The sequence below is a fragment of the Solanum lycopersicum genome, chromosome 9 (assembly GCF_036512215.1).
Source record: "Solanum lycopersicum chromosome 9, SLM_r2.1".
NCBI lineage: Eukaryota > Viridiplantae > Streptophyta > Magnoliopsida > Solanales > Solanaceae > Solanum > Solanum lycopersicum.
In genome coordinates, this window is record NC_090808.1 from 40820365 (window position 1) to 40839514 (window position 19150).

The window sequence follows — 19150 nt, forward strand, 5'->3', positions numbered from 1 at the left end:
TTGGGATGAATTATAGATGGTTGTTGTCATTGTTGTTATTATTATTGATGTTATTATTGTCGTCATTATTGTTGTTGTTGTTGTTATCGTCGTCATTATTATCATTGTCGTTGTTGTTGTCATTGTCATTGTTGTTGTTGTTGTTCTCATCGTTATTGGCGTCGTTGTTGTTTTTGTCGTTGTTGTTATTGTTGTTGTTGTTGTGGTCTTTGTTGAAATTATTGTTGTTGTTGTTGCGTTGTTGTTGTTGTTGTTATTGTCATTATTGTTGTCGTTATTGTCCTTGTTGTTGTTGTTATTGTTGTGGTTATCGCTATTGTTGTTGTTATTGTTGTTGTCGGTATTGTTATTGTCTTTGTTGTTGTTTTTGTTGTTGTTGTTGTTATTTTTGTTGTCATTGTTGTCCTTGTTGTTTTTGTTATTGTTGGTGTCGTTGTTGTCGCTGTTGTTGTTGTTGTCGTTGTTGTTGTTGAAGTTGTTGTTGTAATTGTTGTTGTTGTTGTTGTCATTGTTGTTGTTGTTGTTGTCGTTGTTGTTGTCGTTATCATTGTTGTTGTTGTTGTTGTCGTAGTTGTTGTGGTCGTTGTTGTTGTTGTTGTTGTGGTCGTTGTTGTTGTTGTTGTTAATTTCATTGTTGTTGTTGTTGTTGTTCTTGTTCTTGTTCTCGTTGTTGTTGTCGTTGTTGTTGTTATTGTTGTTATTGTTGTTGTTGTTGTCATTATTTTTTTTGTGGCTAATAATTTATTGCCAGACCCAATTTTCGTACTCATAATTCATCCTGTACATTTGTTGGACACTTCTTTTCATTTCATTGAAGCATACAACTACTGTAGTTAACGAACCCCAACTTCAGCAAATGGCCCTCTTTAGTCTAGCATTCTACTAGTGATTATTATGTTTCTCATAAATTCCATTACCCTCTGATCTTCATAGTTTAAAGAACCCAGAAGGCAAAAGGTACTAATCTCTAGGTTCTGAATCCATTCCCAGCTTGTGGATCTTCTGGTTTCCAAATATGCCTCTGGTAAATGAGATTTAGGAAACACACTGAATACTGAGATTGCACATTGAATTTCTGGCTGTAGATCCATAATAAAAAAAGTGTTTGTGATTGGTACATAAGAAATGAATAGCCATCTATTTCTTTTGTATTACTGCAGCTACTGTCATAGAGTTAGCATAGATAACCTAGAACAACGTAAACTATATAGTTTCCTTTCCAAAAGGACTTCTCATCAAACAAGATCTAGACAAGTAGCAAGAACAATATGAAAAAGGATATAGCTAATCAAAGAATCAATTCACTAGAGGCATGGTAAAAACCCTCAAACCTATGCATCAAGGTCAATGTCTAAACTCTATCAGTTTTTAATAGGATAGAGCAATAAACAGTACCTTCACTAATATATTTTGGCAAATAACCTGGAGTACCATTTCTTAGTTTATTTATTCATATGAGCCATTTCGAGGCAACATGTAGCCAAACAGATAAACATGTTACCAAAAGTTTAATCATGTTTTTTGCTTAATATAGGAACATACAGTTTCAAGAAAAAAAAACCTTCCCCTTCAACTTTTATACATATATAAAACTACCCATTTGTTGTTGTGAATAAGATTGGAGAAGAATATTATTAAATAGTGTACATGCATTATTACATTGAGATAGACACTGTGGAAATAAATTATGGCAACAATTAATTTGGCATCCATACTTTTTGAAATTACAAGCCACAAATGTGAAAATTGGTAGCCACCAATGTGAAAGTTGGTAGCCACATTTGTGGAAGTAGGTAGTCAAAGTTTGGTAGAGTTAGGCAGCCAATATTTTGTTAGAATTGGATACCATATGATGTCATTAATGATGTAAACAAGTGTTCAAAAAACTCTATAAATAGAGTAGTAATTGATTACTTGAAGACACACCAAAATAGAGAAGCAATAGATAGTAGAGAGAGTAATCCACAAACTACTTAGTTTGTGAGAAAATAGTGTGGAAGTAATGTTATTGTAAGTTGTAAGAAGTAAAAGAGTGTTGAGTAGTATTCTTTTGATACCACCAAATTTTTCATGAATATTATTGTGTTACTTATTTGGGTATCACATTTACCCATTTTAATATTTGGTGTCGTTGTTACTCTCTTCCTATTGCTATTTAGTTTGAACATTATCCTCGGTGTGATTATCATTTTGTCCAACAATGTGGTATCAAATCCATGACAAACAATTGTCCGTTGTCCTTTCAATACCCCCAGCTCACAAGAGAAAATTATGAAAAATGGTGTCTACAAATGAAAGCTATTCTTGGCTCTCAAGATTTTTGAGATATTATAGACAAAGGGTATACAAAGCCCGCGAATGAGGAAAATTTTCCCTTAAATGAAAAGGAGGTCTTGTTAAAGACAAGAAATAAAGATCAAAAGTCCCTGACTCTTATCCATCAATGTTTGGATGACGACATGTTTGAGAAGGTATCTGATGCAACCACCTCAAAAGAGGCGTGGGAGATTTTACAAAATTCTCTCCAAGGTGTTTATAAAGTAAAGAGTGTAAAACTTCAAACTCTAAGGTCTGAGTTTGAAGTTTTAGAAAAGTAAGGATCCAAATTCGTTTAAGAGTTCTGTTCAAGATTGATGGCTGTTGTAAATCAACTAAGAAGATATGGGGAGGAAGTATATGATGTGCGTGCGGTAGAAAAGATACTTTGTTCTTTAACACCTAAATTTGATTATGTGGTGTGTGATATTGAGGAGTCTAAATATCTAGACTCTATTATGGTAGACCAATTGGAAGGTTCTTTACTAGCCCATTAAGAGAAAATGAAAAGGAGAAAAGAAGAGCCACTAGAGCAACTTCTTAAAACTCATGCATACTTCAAAGGATTTGAAGGTGAGAAAATTTACACCGGAAAATGAACAATGGCGTGGCCGTGGAGGTCGTGGAGGCTTTGGAAGAGGAAGAAGTTGTAACAATCATTTCAACAATAAAGAGAAGGGTCACTAGTCATTCAAAGGTCATGGTCGTGATCAACGAGGAGGTAGAGCATGTGGAGCCTATCAAGGTACAAATGAAATGAGGTATGACAAATATAAAATAAAGTGTTATAACTGTCATAAAATGGGACATTACTCTTGGGAATATCGTAGTGATGTTAAAGAGAAAGTTAATATTGTTGACAACAACAAAGATAAAGATGAGTTAAAACTATTATTAACACTCAAAGAAGAAAATAAAGATGATTGCATCTCATGGTATCTTGACAATGGAGCAAACAATCATATGTGTGTCCACAAAGATAAATTTGTGGAGATAAAGAAGACCGTGAAAAGTAATGTGTTTTTTGGAGATACCTTAAAGATCCAAATTGAAGGGATAGGTACGATTCTGATATCCTGCAAAGATGGTCGTCATAAATTGATTACCAATGTTTATTATGTGCCAGAATTGAAAAGTAATATTTTGAGTTTGGGTCTACTTCTTAAAAAATATATGATATTGATATGAAAAATATGCATCTTTGTCTAAGAGATTCAAGTAACAACTTAATTGCTAAAGTCATAGGTAAAGAATAGGTTGTTTCCTTTGAATTTTAAAACTATCAATGCAAGGTGTTTGAAGGCTAATGTGCAAAATCACTCATGGTGTTGGAATATGGATTTGGGAGCTTGAATTTTGAAGCGCTCAAATCAATGAAAGACAAGAACATGGTTGATGGGTACAACCAATCCACCATCCAAATTAATTTTGTGAAGCTTGTCTTCTTGGAAAACATGCAAAGAAGAGTTTTCGAAAGGAGACTACATCAATAACAAGTAAGCCTATCCAACTTATACACACCGATATGTTTTGTCTAATTGATTCACCTTCTTTTGGTAAAAGAAAATACTTCTTGATCTTTATTGATGATTTCAGTAGAAAAACTTGGGTATACTTCTTGAAGCAAAAATATAAAGTTTTTGTTGCCTTTAAAAATTTCAAAGAACTTGTAGAAAAACAAAGTGACTATGAAATAAAAGCATTAAGGTCTCATAGAGGAGGCGAATTCACTTCAAAAGAATTTAATAACTTTTTTCAATCTTATGTAATTCGTCGGCCTCTAACTGTATCTTACTCGCCCCAACAAAATAGAGTTGCAGAAAGAAAGAATAGAACAATTCTTAATATGGATAGATGTATGTTGAAAGCTAAACATTTACCTAAAGAATTTTGGGCCGAGGTTGTTTCATGTGCAATTTATTTGAGCAACAGGTCTCCAACAAGAAATGTACGAGATCAAACACCTCAAGAAGCATGGAGAGAAAGAAATCCAAGTGTTAAGCGCTTGAAAATCTTTGCGAGCATACCCTATGCTCATGTTCCACATCAAGGGAGAGCTAAACTTGACGATCGAAGTGTCAAGTATGTGTTTGTTGGCTATGATGCAAGTCCAAAAGGCTACAAACTATACAATACAAGCAATAACAAGGTGGTGGTGAGTCTTGATGTTGATTTTGATGAAGAAGCATCATGGAATGGGGAGGCTATGGAAGAAAAAACATATGATTTTCTTCCATACATCGGAGATGAAGAAGAACAGGAGACCATGGAACAAGATGAATCCCCACCTCCTTCACCAACAAATGTTGCAACTCCATCTTCTCAAGATAGTTCAAGTGAAAGACCACATAGGATGAGGAGCATCTAAGAACTCTATGATGACACAAAAGAAATTACTAATTTTGATTTTTTGTGTTGTATCTTTGCTGATAGTGAACCAATGAATTTTGATGAAGCTGTTAATGAAAAAAGGTGGAGACAAACCATGGAGGAAGATATCCAGTCAATAGAGAAGAACAACACTTGGGAGTCGACAGCTCTTCCCAAGGACAATTGAGTAATTAGAGTCAAATGGGTATACAAGATGAAGAAAAATGCCCATTGAGAAGTAGAAAGATACAAGTCAAGACTTGTGGATAAAGGCTACAAACAAAGGCATGCCATCGACTATGAAGAAGTCTATGCGCCTGTTGCACGCATGGAGACAATCCGTCTATTGATCTCCTTAGCAGCGTAAATGAAGTGGAAGATCCATCAACTAGATGTCAAATCATCATTAATGAATGGATATCTTGAAGAAGAAGTCTACTTTGAGAAACCATTGGGTTTTGTGGTTAAAAATCATGAAGCTAAGGTGTTGAGGTTGAAGAAAGCCTTATATGGGTTGAAGCAAGCTCCACGAGCTCGGAATAGTTACATTGACAAATACTTTCAACACACTGGGCTTACTCGTTGTCTCCATGATTGTGCTATTTTCAGTAAAGTTCATAATAATGGAAATATTCTGCTTTTTTGTCTTTATGTTGAGGATCTCATTCTAACGGGTAACAATCTAGTTTTATTTGAAGCTTTCAAGAAATCTATGTACCTTGAGTTTGAGATGATGGATATAGGGCTCATGTCATATTACTTGGGCCTAAAAGTGAAGAAAATGGAGGAAGGCATCTTCATATCTCAAGAAAGTTGTACAAAGGAGATTTTGAAGAAGTTCAACATGTTTGGTTGCAACCCTGTGAACACCCCAATGGAAACTGGAATAAAATTGTCAAAATTTGATGTTAGAGAAGAAGTGCGTTCCACTTTGTTCAAGAGTCTATAGGAAGTGTGAGGTACTTGACATATACGCGACCAGATATACTTTTGCAGTTTGAGTAGTAAGACACTTCATGGAAGCTCGTACCTACACTCACTATAAGGTGCTAAAAGAGTTCTTTGCTACAGAAATGGTACAACCGACCTTTGGCTATTTTACTCTTCTTCTGATAATTTTAATCTTGTGGGATATTGTGATAGTCACTATGCGGGAGAATTTGATGATAGAAAAAACACATATGGATTTGTGTTTTTCTTGGATGATTGTGTTATTTTTTGGAAGTTCAAAGAAACAATCAATTGTTACTCTCTCTACTTGTGATGCTGAATATGTGGCAGTGACATCATGTACGTGTCATTCTATTCGGTTAAGAAGATTGTTGAAGGAACTCAATTTGCCACAAATTCAAGCCACAATGATTTGTGTTAATCATAAATCTGCGCAAGCACTAGCAAAGAATCCCGTGTATCATGATCGAAGCAAGCACATAGGCACAAGGTATCACTTTATACGAGAATGCATTGCCAAGAAAGAGGGAGACCTCAAGTATGTAAAATGTCATGATCAAGTTGCGGATATCTTTACAAAGCCTCTCAGGTTTGAAGATTTTCAGAGATTGAGATCAAACCTTGGAGTAAAGAAGAAAAATCAAAATTAACGGAGAGATTTGTGTAAATAAATCATGGCAACAATTAATTTGGCAGCCAAACTTGTTGAAATTACAAGCCGCAAATGTGAAAATTGGTAGCCACCAATGTGAAAGTTTGTAGCCACATTTGTGGAAGTAGGTAGTTAAAGTTTTGTATAAGTTAAGTAGAGGTAGGCAGCCAATATTTTGTTGAAATTGCCTACCATATTATGTCATTAATGATGTAAACAAGTGTTCAAAAAACTCTATAAATAAAGTAGTAATTGAACACGTGAAGACACACCAAATAGAAAAGTAATAGAGATTAGAGAGTAATCCACAATTTACTTCTTAGTTTGTGAGAAAATAGTGTGGAAGTAATATTATTGTGAGTTGTAAGAAATAAAAGATTGTTGAGTAGTAGTGTTTTGACACTACCGAGTTTTTCATCAATATTATTATATTACTTATTCGGGTATTATATTTACCCATTTTAATATTTGGTGTCATTGTTACTCTGTTCGTATTGCTATTTAGTTTGGACATTATATTGGGTGTGATTATCATTTTGTCTAATAGACACTACATTAGACTCCTTTTCTAACTAAAACACTGTACTACAATCCTAAGTAGGATTATATATTCTATTCTTGTTCCTACTCCTATTCAAAATTACTCCCTCTTAAGCTAGAGTATACATGTCATGTACCGAGCTTGTTATAGATGTGATTAATATGAGGTCCATTGAGGGACTTGATGAAGATATAACTGGTACGGACTGCTTCCCAGACCTCAGTTAAAAGGGAACAAACTGAAAATTTTCCAGAAATTTGTATACAATATATGGGTCGTCTCGAAATTAAGAGATGAGTAGATCTTGAACAAGAAAGCCACCGAAAAACTATTCGGAACAAGCTCATGAGTCGGCGTGTCTGAGGTCGTTTCACGTGGCACTAGTTGTGGTTTGATAATAGGGAGGCACTGTACCTCTTGGTAGTGTTGATTTTCTCACAACACTGACAAAAAGTGAAACTACGTAGTCACATATGAGGAGTCAACGGAAAGACACGAAACTACGCAAATTAAATCTTCTTTTTATTGACATAGACTATGCAAATCAGATTTGTGGAGTTGCCAGGAAGATGTGCGGTGCTTCACAAATCAAATATGAGAAATTAGTCCAAAAAAATGCAAGGTACTACACAAATAAGATATGAGAAAGCAGTCACAAAAAAAGAAGCACGATGCTACGAAAAATCAGATACGAGAAAGTAGTCACACAAGAGATTCACAGTGCAACACAAAATCAAGTCTAACACACCACAGAAAGAAGCACAGTGACCACTTTGTTTGTCCCAGATTCATCTCAAATCAGTCCTTAGCATCACTATTTTTCATGTAACCTCCTGCCGGCTGTAGTTTTCTTAATTATTTTTCTACCAAGGTTGTAGAGGCTTTAATACCATGAGAAAAATATTAGAGAAGAATATTATTGACTTGAGTATCTACATTATACATTAATATAGACACCTCATTGTACTCCTTTGCAAACTAGGACACCACATTACATTCGTTTCCAAGTAGGTATCTACATATTTTTCTTGTTACTACTCCTAATCTAATTGTTGCATATAAAAACGACCATTTACCAATACCATCATCATTAAGAAAAAAAGGCTCTTAAAATGTCGAGACATTCAAAGATAGCTGTTAATAAATTGATGATAATTGACAATTGCCAAAAGATTAATAACTTTAACTGGCACACATGGAAAGAAGCTTTGGAATTTAATGGTAACAAGTTGAAGTGTTCAAATAGGTCACTGTTTTTGTCAAGTTTTGGGGGTCATCAATGTATTTGGCTCTTTATAATGTTCCGCCAACTTTTTATGGCATAGAACCTACATTGTAAAACTAGAAGTGAAACTTGGCAGGTAGTCTGATTTTCCTGACTAGGGTAAACTGAATAATGATAGAGCAGTTGTTCTAAAACAAAATTTTCTTATGATGGAAATATAATGACCAACTTCTTCACACCTCGAACATTCCACCGGATACCTGCTACTTCTCAACATCACAAGTGTCAGGTAACTCTGTCCACCAACGTTAGGCATATATTGAAAGAAATTACCATTTATTGCCTCCACAAGGATTTGAATCTGAGACCCTCCTCGCACTTCATTGACCACTAGACCAGACACTTGGGTGCAAAAGAGAATCTTTTATCATTAACAGTATCATAACTTAGATTATCCACTAAAGTTGAGAAGATGTCTGGTCAAAGCGTGGATAAGCTTTTAGGAATTCTTTTATTCCTTCCCCACCTTCGCCCCCTCCCCCCTCCCCCGGATGTTGCACTTTTCATATCAATCCATACCACACTATCTATATAAAACATATATAAACTAATGGAAATTACACAAAAGAGTACCTATTTAAAGAAATTACACACAAGTTCCTGATGGATTTCTAGAGACTAACTCCATAAGGACTATTGCTTACTTTGGTAGTCCATTTTCCATCCAAACCATATTTTTTCATGATTATTTTCTTCCATAATGGCTGAGCGTATAAATTGAAGTTCCATAACCACTTCATCATTAAAGTCTAATTCTAGATCTTTAGATTCTTAATTCCAGCACCTTCTTCCTTCTTGCTGGTTTTACAAGACTTCTAATTGAAAAGATGTATTTTATTTTTCTTGTTGTGCCCTTCATAAAAAAATTCCTTCTCAAGGAGTCCAACCTTTTCATAACACTAGTAGGAACATGAAATAGAGACGTCATGTATGTAGGCATTACATCCAATACAACGTTAGTCAAGGTCAGCCTTCCTCCCATGCATAAGTATCGAGTTTTCAAATTAGCCAACTTTTTTCACATTTCTCCAACACTTGAGTTGATATATTAATAGACTTGCTTTTTGTCCTCAGAGGTAATCCAAGATATGTTGTTCGAAGATCCCCAATTGTACCTCCTAGAATGTTGAACAACCTGTGAAGATCACTCACTTCATTAATTGGGTAAATAAAACTTTTGTTCCAGTTAATGTTCAGCACGGAGATGGCATCAAATAAAATGAAAATCAATGTTAGCATACTTACTTGATTCAAATCTCCTTCACAAAAAATCAAGGTATCGTCTGCATATTGTAAATGCATGATCTTCATGTTACTTTCTTCCCTAGAGATTACTTTGAATCCTCTGATCCAGTTGTTTGTTTGGGATTTCTGTAGCATGACATTTAAATCCTCCATGGCAATGATAAACAAGAATGGGGATAGAGGATCCCCCTGCCTCAGACCTCTCTGTGAAGGGAAGAAGCCAGCTGGAGAGTTATGAAAAGCACTGAGAACATAGCAGTACTTATGCAAAAGTTCATCCATTTGATACAAGTTTGTCCAAATCCCTTATTCCGAAGCATCCCCAATAAAAATTTCCAGTTCAAGTGATCAAAATCCTTCCTAATGTATAACTTGAAAAATATACTTGGGGCTTTACTTCTGATCCTAGCATCAGTGCATTCATCGGCAATTAAGATGGCATAAAATTTTTGAAGACCATTGATTAAAGCCCTATACTGAGCATCCACCAATTTTTGCACTACTTTCTTCAGTTTCCATCAAAAGCTTGGATATGATTTTGTAAATGCTACCTATCAAGTTGATGGGTCTAAACTCTCTCAGATCTTTGGCCGCAATCTTCTTAGGTATTAATGCAATGAAAGTGGCATTGAAGCTTTTTTCCAAAATTCCTTGATGATAGAAGTTCTGAATAGCAGCCACTACTTCTGTGCTTATGACCCGTCTGGGCCAGGGGCTTTGTCCTTTGCACAAGGTTTGGCACACCTTGTAGCATCTGATTTTCTACATCATTAATTTTAGGGCAGTCCCTAAGATCCCCCTGAGGTCTCCATTTTTCTTCTTCTATATATAGCTTCTGGTATAAAGAGACCATATCCTCTTTAATGTTTGCTTCGTTTTCCACAATGGCCCCTTCTATCTCCAATTTGTCAATGTTATTGTACCGCTTGTGGGCATTCGCAGTACTATGGAAAACTTTTATGCTTCTGTCCCCCTTTTTCAACCAAAGGTCTCGAGACCTTTGCCTCCATTCCACCTCTTCATGATTTTGATATTTTCTCATATTCTAGATACAAAGAGTTTTTTTTTATTAAAACCTCTTCATTGGTTAGAATTCTGCAGTCATGTATCTCTTCCATCTCTAAGAGTTGGTTCAGTATGTTGGATTTCTGTAGATGTAGGATCCATTGGATGATCTTACTCAATTCCTTTAGCTTCACCTTCAGAGCTTTCAACTTGTACGCTAAAATGAAGTGAGGTGTACCTTCACAATTAACGACAGTCCACCAGTCTTTGATCCTTTCCTTGAATCCTCCTGTCTGCAGCCACCAATTTTCAAATTTGAAATATGACTTATTTTGATGACAACTACCACATTTAAGTGACAACGGAGTATGATCAGAACTAATTCTATGAAGAGGGGTTTGTTTGATGTTGTTGAAGATGTCGTTCCAATCCGCAGAGATCAAATACCTGTCTAGTCTGGCTGTGAGGTGTGCCTGTCACCCCTTCTCCATGTGTCTCTTCCCTTAGATAATGGAATATAAACCAACTCTAAATCCTCAATGAACTCGGAAAGATCAGTCATAGCTTTGGTAATTCTTCTACAATTCTTTTTTTTTTAGAAGGAAATCTAATTTTCACCCATGGTCCATTGAATAATCTCCTAGCACCTGCAACTTCCCACCAAATTTCCTCTCTCTCAGTTCTACTATTTGGAGAATATATACTAGAGAGATGCCTACAAAAATCTTGCGATTTTCCAATGAATTTGCATGTAATGGAGTAGACCCCTATGTTGCTAACTTTTCATTCCCATAGTCTGTTGTCCCATAAGATAATAATGCCTCCTCTTGTCCCACTTGCCTTTAGTTGTGAAAATTTTGCCTATCTATTTACCCTAACTTCTTTAATTATCTCCCTGATATCCCCGTCCAATTCAGATTCTTGAAGGCAAAAGATATCAGCCTTCCAATTTTAAATAAAGTTTCTTATTATCCCTCGTTTCCCAGGGCAGATTAATCCACCTCACATTCCATGAAACAATATTTACCTTCATTGAGTTTTAGTGAAAAAAATCCCCACCAACGTTTCTAGTTCCATTGCTTCTAAAATTTTCTCCTCGTTTCCAGGTTCTTTACGTCCTTGGAAATCTTTCTTAATGGAGATTGTGTCATAGACAGGTCTGGTGTTATTTTGATCACTCGTCTCCTCGTGTCAATTATCATAAACAGTTCCAGTGCTTCTCTCTCCTAACCTTGGAAGCACACCCAAAGTTCTTTGCTCAATTTAATGATATTTTGATGCACCCATAAGGATGCTTCAAAATCCATATCCTCTTCCTCACCAGAGTTATGGGTGTTTAGATGAAGCACATCTTCATATACCAATTCCATATCTCTGTGTATTATTTTTGGATGCAAGAGACTGTCGTCTAACTTGAGAGAGAGAGAGAGAGTTGACATTATCTTCAAAGATGGACATAGTGTACTCTTCGCCTTATTGGGGAATTTGGTCATCTTCCCCTTTTTAAGTTTCTGTTATTGTTAAATGCTTAGAAATTCTAGATTTCTCGGCAGTTGGGTATTGACGAATTGACAACAAGTGTCAAAGTATTTGGAAAAATTAGCAATTAAGATATATTTAATAACATAATTAATCAAAATAACATTAATTTAAATTTTTTAGTGAAAATGACAAAATAACAATATGTTTATTAATGTTACATATTTTATTAAATGTGTGTATTTTAGATTTTAGTGTATATTGATATTATTAATTTAATATATTAATGGAAATTCATTTATTGGACAAAAACATGGTCCAATAACATTCAATGAAAAAAAAGAAATTAATTAACAATTTCGTGTAAAGTTCCAAGAAAGGTAAAAATTAAACCAATTAAAAATTTTCAGCCAAATTTTCAAGTTTCTTTCACAAATTTTCCAGATTTCTTCATCAAAGCCATTGATTCCCAAGGATTCAAGCAGATTTTCGAGCTAGCATCATTATTAAAGCAGATTTGGTTGTGGCAAGGTTAGTTCAACTTTCGGTTTTGATTTTTTTTTTTATGTTTTTATTAAAGTTCTGATTTTGTATATCACAGTTTTATGGACAATTTATGTGATTTTTATTTTAATATGCATCATACATTTATGATTTTATATTTTTTGTCTATTTTTTTGTGATTTTCTTTCAATGTTTAAGATTGTAGATTATGAAAGTTCATATATATAGAATCGTTGTTGTTTGATGTTCAATACGCAGTTGTTAAAAGAATTTTTTTTCTTCAGATTTTTAGATTGTTGAAAAAAAAGAGTGTATTGTATGCAATGGCTGATTTAGTAAGAATTACTTGAGGTATAAACAACAACATTAAAAATTTTGTGGAATTTCCCTCATTTGATTGTGCATTACTCAAGGATTGATAAAAAATGTAGGATCTGCGGCGAGAATGACACAAGAGTATAAAATGGCAATTGATAGCTCTTCCAAAAAAAGGAAAGTGTCGTACTATAAAACCCCTGTTGATCATCAAGAATATCGAAGTGATGAAGTATTACGTCATGACGATGAAGAGGTATTAAATTATTAACGAAGCTATTTTTATGCTATGTCAATAGTTGGTTTTTGTGTTTGAAATTGCATGTGTTTCAGATTGGAAGCTTGTTAACGAAAATCTGTATATAGAACATGAATTTTTTCATTCATTTCCATCAAATCAGCTCACTAGAAAAAAACACAACTAAAATAGGTTTTCACTGAAATAGTAGGTAACTTTTTAATTTTATGAATGTAAACATTACTATTTTTTTCCCACTAATTTGTGAGAATAACCTGTGAATATTTTTAGTAGGAAATTCATAGAGAAAATAGTAAGTTTGTGCAATTTTGAGACACAATTTTAAGGCATGTACGGAGCCGGATTGTTACTCCGCTGTTGGCCTGAAGAACATGTAGATGCTACTGAAAAAGAAAAGAAACTCTTAATATCCAAATGCATTGAGAGTCTATTCTCTTCCTACACACAAAAGACTAGGCTAAGTGAAACTGTATCTTGCAGATTGATGCACTTACTATATATTTCCATGCATTGATAGTGTTAAAAAAAGTATTCATGTAAAAAAAGTTGTCAACAAAAAATGTACATGTATCAATATAAATAAAAATACCAAAACACTAATATTGGATGCTACAAATTACCTTATACGTAAGAGTCTTCTCATTTGCTTGTCAATATTAAGAAAAGGAATACAATATTTATCTTTATATATTTCAATTTAGTAGATTTCTTTCAACTGTATTCTAGTAGAAATTATTTTTGCCCATTTTTTGTTGTATACATATATTAGATTGTTGAATAATGTATTTATATTCTTTTCAGCATCTTTATGTATTCAAATTTTGATAAACTTATAGTATCAGTTTAGTTGTATTTTGTTATTTATTTCATTTTATTTTTTATGTCATCAATATTCATGATTCAAAATGAACATTCAATATTTCGTATACAATGTAGTTTCTCTTATTCTATTTTGTTAACTAGTAATAGATTTATATATTAGTAATTTTTTAAGTATGTATTCATTTTATTGTTGAACATGTGCAGGCAAATGAATTTTATGTCAAAAATAAACCAAAAAGAGCTCCCCATATTCATTGTTTCTTTAATCATGACATAAAAGCTAACTTGGTAAAGTATTTACATGGACATATATACAATGTATTATGTGAAAGCACCTGTTTTGGTAAGTATATACAAATGCATCAATGTCATGTTCACGAACAAATACATAGGCGTTGTATGGCTTTAGAACTCAATTGTAGTTCTCGCCAAGCATTTGTAATGCGTGTAAATGGATCTACGTTGCATTTTAATTTGAGAGAATTTACTTTGATTAGTGGATTAAGTTGTGTAAACGAAGAAAATGATTTCATCTTTGATGAGTCAGAACCAAATAGGTTCATGGAAAAGTATTTTGAGGGTGTTAAGTTGATCAGGAAAATTGATATAATGAGGAGTTTTCAACAAAAAGTATGGGGGGAGAACCATCAGGATGGCCTGAAGTTTGCAATTTTATACTTCATCCAGACAATGATTTTTTCTGGTGAAAGAGCTACCAAAAAAGTTCCTTGATTATATTTTTATCTTGTTGAAAGTGGAAGGTACAGTCAGTTTCCATGGGGGAAAAAAGCTTTCTATTTGCTGATGAAGAGCCTGAGCAAGAGGTTGAATAGTGAAAAATAATTTTACAGAATCGGGGGAATGCCTATTGTATTCCAAGCATGGTTGTTTGAGTTCAGTTTGAGTATTGATTTCCAGGTCGCTCAAAAGGTTGATGACCATATTCCGAGGTTGCTCAACTGGCAGACGACCAATGAGAGTCGTAGATACAAGAAACTTATGAACAGCATATTTAGTGATGTTAATAACAAGGTACTTAACTCACATATATTTAATAATCACCAAGTTGTATGTTTTTTGGTTGTTTTTATTCATAATAGTAACAAAATGTTTTGAATTCAGATTAAATTCAGGAACATTACACCTAATTAAACGGAACTTGCAGTATTGCAACTGCCACCGGAGGATATCGAAAATCAAGCTCCACCTCAGTATTCCGATTAATCAGATGATGATCTAGATGATGAAATAATTGATAGTAATGATGATCCACGAGGGGGAAGTTGTGATGATAAAGATTCTGACGATGATTTTCAAGAACCTTCTCCACAAGCAGTAAAGGTCAAAAGAAAAGGAAAAGTTGGTTCCTCAATGTCGCCTGTTAGAAAAAGGACAAAGAAGCCGGTGACTAGTGGATCCAAACAGGATGCAAAAAATTTGGAACCTCGAATTGCTGTTAAACAACCGATGAAAAAGAATGTTGTATCCAGAAAGGTACTAAAGAAACTTAAGGTTATTTTAAAGCAAACTGAATGTCTACATGCATATGTAACAAATACAACTTCTAGTGATTATGATATTTCAGAGAACAAGCGGATCTGAAGTGGAAGACTGGTTGAAAGAGCTATCAGATTTCAGGAAAGAAGTATTTACCATATAGTAAATCCTTCATAATTATACACTTATTAGAATTTTAAATTTTTAATAAGCTACATCATTATGTCGTATTTTTAGGTTAAACAAGAATTTGTTGAAATTCGCAGTTTGATCAATGACAACTTCAAGACTGTTCCGACAGGCATTAATTAAACACGGGATGAGCAGGAGGTTTGTTATAAAAAATAAAATGATGTAACGTATTTCAAATTAACATTTTTGTTAATGATTTACGTTGTAATATAACACATGCCGAGCATTCTGATGATCATATTGTCCCTTCAAATTCAAACGATGAAGATGGGTATACACCACAATACACTTCCAATAAAGAATCTCCATCAAATCAAGTTCTGGTAGTTCAGTGTGACAAATTGGAATCTGGAAATTCAGAGGTACTTGTAATTTTTTTATTAATTTAGGTTGTATATACGATCCCTATTTTGGTGTTTTTTACGAAAATTTTGAATTTATTCACTTTAATGAAGTGGTAACTTTTAATATTTGATTACATGGTTATTGAATTTTTATTTTTTTAGAAGACACTCAAGGATTTAAATGACAGTAAATCAACAAATGTTGTGCCCATGTAAGTCAAGATTTGTGTAACATTTTAAACTCAATACATGTGTAATAAATATCAGTAATAAGCCTCCTATATTTTATATAATTATAAATTTATATAATTATGATCAAACTGTATCAAGCAATCTTAACTCGGTTTATGCTTACATGTATTATAAAAAACAATAATTTTTAGTCAATAATTGTTATAATTTACAACTTTAACGGACTTTTCATTATTGTATCCATTAAATTTTTTTCATGTTTCTTGTTATTTTTATTTTTTTTATAGACAATCAACAATCCAGATGGAATATATCCCAAATCCGATGATCATGAGGTAAGTCAGGTTTTAGACAAGTTTTATGTTTTTTTGTCGTACATCCTAATTTGTGATTACAATATACAAATTTGCCTTAAATTTCAGTCTCAATAAATGTTCATTATCATATCAACAATTTCATTTATAACTTTCATTTTGTAAGTTTTTTTGTATCAACACCCCTATTAAAAATCTGATTGAAGTGGATTTATGAATTTAGTACTCCAAGACCTACAATTCCTAGAGTATGTTATTTAATTTTATAAGTACATTTGTTATACCATTATTTGGGTCATTACTTTTAAAGTGTTTTTATTTTTACGAAATTAATAGGTAAATCAACCAAGCTTTGTATTTGATATACCCCCCCCCCCTAAAAAAAAAGTGCTTGGAGTATCTGAAAATTCACATGAGGTCGATGTTGAACAAATGTCATGTCCAGTCCCTATCTGGGTTTTGGATCACATGAATGTGACAACTGATTCACAGTTTGAATTGGACGATCAATTCATGCCTAGTCTCAATTCTATAAAGAGTAACACCGCACCACATTCAATTGTGATAAAAGGACACATCGAACAACTGCCAACAACAATTGCTGGATGCATTACAACAAAGGCAGATCAGGCCACTATCGATGTCCATTTGGGTACGAATGGTGAAAAATTGAAGATAGATTAACCTATCAGCAATAACGAACAGACGCCATTACTTGCGCGTTGGAATAGTCGTCCACGTCCTTATAATTTATCGCCGTATCTGACCAATTTTAAATCATCTGTTGGTATAATATTCCATTTTTAATGCTTAAGTTAATGTAATCTTTTTTTATTGCTGCTGTTAGTGTGTATTTAATTTATTATTTTTTGAACCATTTCAGGTAGTTCATCATGTCAGCCCCACATTTTTGAATTGAAACACCCTTTATGTTTGATTTGATCTCAGGCGATTATACTATAACGCTGTGGGATGCGTTTCATTCATGGATCCGAGATGGATGCAAAGCACGACAAAAAGTAAATCATTGGTGAATAATTACAAGATATTTTTACAACATAACTATTTAAATTTTTGTATCCGGTTAAATTTTTGTTCGTGTTTCAACAACAGTTATTGTTTGGTGTAGCTGATATATAGGTTTTCTTGATTTTTTTTTGTATTTAATTGTTGAAAGTAATTACTTTTTTAATGAATGGTATACTATTTCTATTTTTATTCTATTTTTAGGAAGCATGATCAAGACCATTACAAGAAGAATCTAGATGAAATTCCTATGGCCATTAACCTTGGCGTTCTCCTAATAGACAATAAGAATTGGTTCTATAATCTGTATTTCAAAGGATAGTTATTGAACAATTCGGTAAGAGTTGTTTAACATTTATCTTTACAAACAATGATTGAATAATAGTTATAGTATTTATACATTTGTCTTTAAATTTGTCAGCATGTTGATGTGATCTTATATTATCTACGGAAAAAAGTTAAGTATGATGTTGGAGGCAGCTATAAATATAACACTGTAGATTGTGTATTTAGTTCAAAGATCTGCTATTTGAGAAAAATATTTGGATTTAGATAGTGATGTTTGTTGTGCCGATGAAGAGCATGTCATTGGTGAATACATTAGAGGGTACAAAATGCATGCTTTTACACCTTCGCATACGATTAATTATGTTTTTGTTCCTCTCCATGATAAGGAGAAATTTCATTGGGTGTTGGTTGTGATATCATTTAATGATAAGTGTATCAACATGTATGACTTATATAGGGCAGCAGGTCACGATGCAGCTATCAAGGCAGAGATAGTTAACCTGTCTCAGTTGATCCCTTTGAAGTTAACAATCAATGAATATTACAACAATAAAGGAATTGATGTATCGCAAGCTCAACAAGAGAATGAGTTCTTTAATGTAGTATTCATAGATAATGTTCCTCAACAGTCGCATGGGTCTTTGTAAGTTTGTGTTTCTTTTGATTTTACTATCATCAAATCATCAATATTATATTGTGTACTAACTTTTAATTTCTTATATCATAGGGATTGTGGTATTTATATTCTAGCTTTTGCCGAATATCTATCATATGGCCAAGGTATTCCAGTGAATGTTTTTGATGCATCATGTTTACGGTCAAGATACGCTACACTTCTTTGCAATTATGGCCAACAAAAGAATGATGCTGGAGCAATAAGTGACAATGAAGCACCTCCAAGATATAGCAAATTCAATGTAGCAATGCAGGAGATTGATACAATTCAAATAGATTAGTTGTTGTCCATTTTTTGATTTGTCATTATACATTAGTTTTGTATTGCTATGAAACGAATTTAAAGGGTTCCAGTTCTTGTGTTTATTAATGTATAAAATCTTGAAGTTCTGGTTTCAAAGTTTTGGGTTAATATTAAAGTGTTTCAGTCCTTGTGCAGTTTATATGATAATGTTGGTCCATTTAATGAATCTTTGCTACATATAAAATCTATTTCTTTGTTGTTCCAGTTAATGAATATTTGCTACATATTCTATTTTTCTTACCAAAAGAGCATATATGAGGCTTTGTGGTAAGTGAGGAAAAAAAAGCGTTTTATTTGTGTGTCAAGCTTAAGTATTGCATGTGGGGTACACAAAATTCGTTTTTGATGTTTACCTGAAATGCATATGATTCTACCGACATATAATTTTTGTGACTCATACAAGTTCACACATACAATTTAGATAGAACAAATATAATGTAGATTAAAATCATGAATACGAATACATTTCGTTATAAAAGGTATACCAAAACAATTACAATAATATAACAAAATGTATGCATTCATATGTTTCAAATGGATGTAACAATTGATATTAAATTAATAAATTCTAAAT

General features: G+C 33.4%; 1 protein-coding gene and 1 long non-coding RNA gene across 26 annotated transcripts; both read left to right on the forward strand.

The window, feature by feature from the left end:
• Window positions 1–1914: 1914 nt before the first annotated feature.
• LOC138338249 (uncharacterized) lies at window positions 1915–7786 on the forward strand. Its single transcript, XR_011211690.1, has 2 exons — window positions 1915–3812; window positions 4249–7786. It is a non-coding gene; the product is annotated as an uncharacterized lncRNA (long non-coding RNA).
• Window positions 7787–8683: 897 nt separating this feature from the next.
• On the forward strand, window positions 8684–18666 carry LOC112942180 (uncharacterized). Of its 25 annotated transcripts, none has more exons than XR_011211649.1 (15): window positions 8684–9080; window positions 9190–9391; window positions 9493–10934; window positions 12289–12375; window positions 12633–12699; window positions 12780–12919; window positions 14500–14776; window positions 14867–15238; window positions 15313–15795; window positions 15940–15989; window positions 16257–16304; window positions 17232–17302; window positions 17514–17646; window positions 18055–18240; window positions 18325–18666. XR_011211649.1 is itself a non-coding variant. In XM_069288975.1 (14 exons), the coding sequence occupies exons 12-14, from the start codon at window positions 17256–17258 to the stop codon at window positions 18551–18553; spliced, it is 462 nt and encodes a 153-aa protein (XP_069145076.1). In that variant the 5' UTR covers window positions 8684–9080; window positions 9190–9391; window positions 9493–12375; window positions 12780–12919; window positions 14500–14776; window positions 14867–15238; window positions 15313–15403; window positions 15508–15571; window positions 15701–15795; window positions 15940–15989; window positions 16257–16304; window positions 17167–17255; the 3' UTR covers window positions 18554–18666. The 25 variants fall into 25 exon arrangements, 19 of the variants coding, with proteins under 19 accessions (XP_069145076.1, XP_069145077.1, XP_069145080.1 ...); XR_011211650.1 differs by having other exon boundaries at window positions 9493–9965; XR_011211652.1 differs by having other exon boundaries at window positions 9493–9651.
• The last annotated feature ends 484 nt before the right edge of the window (window positions 18667–19150 follow it).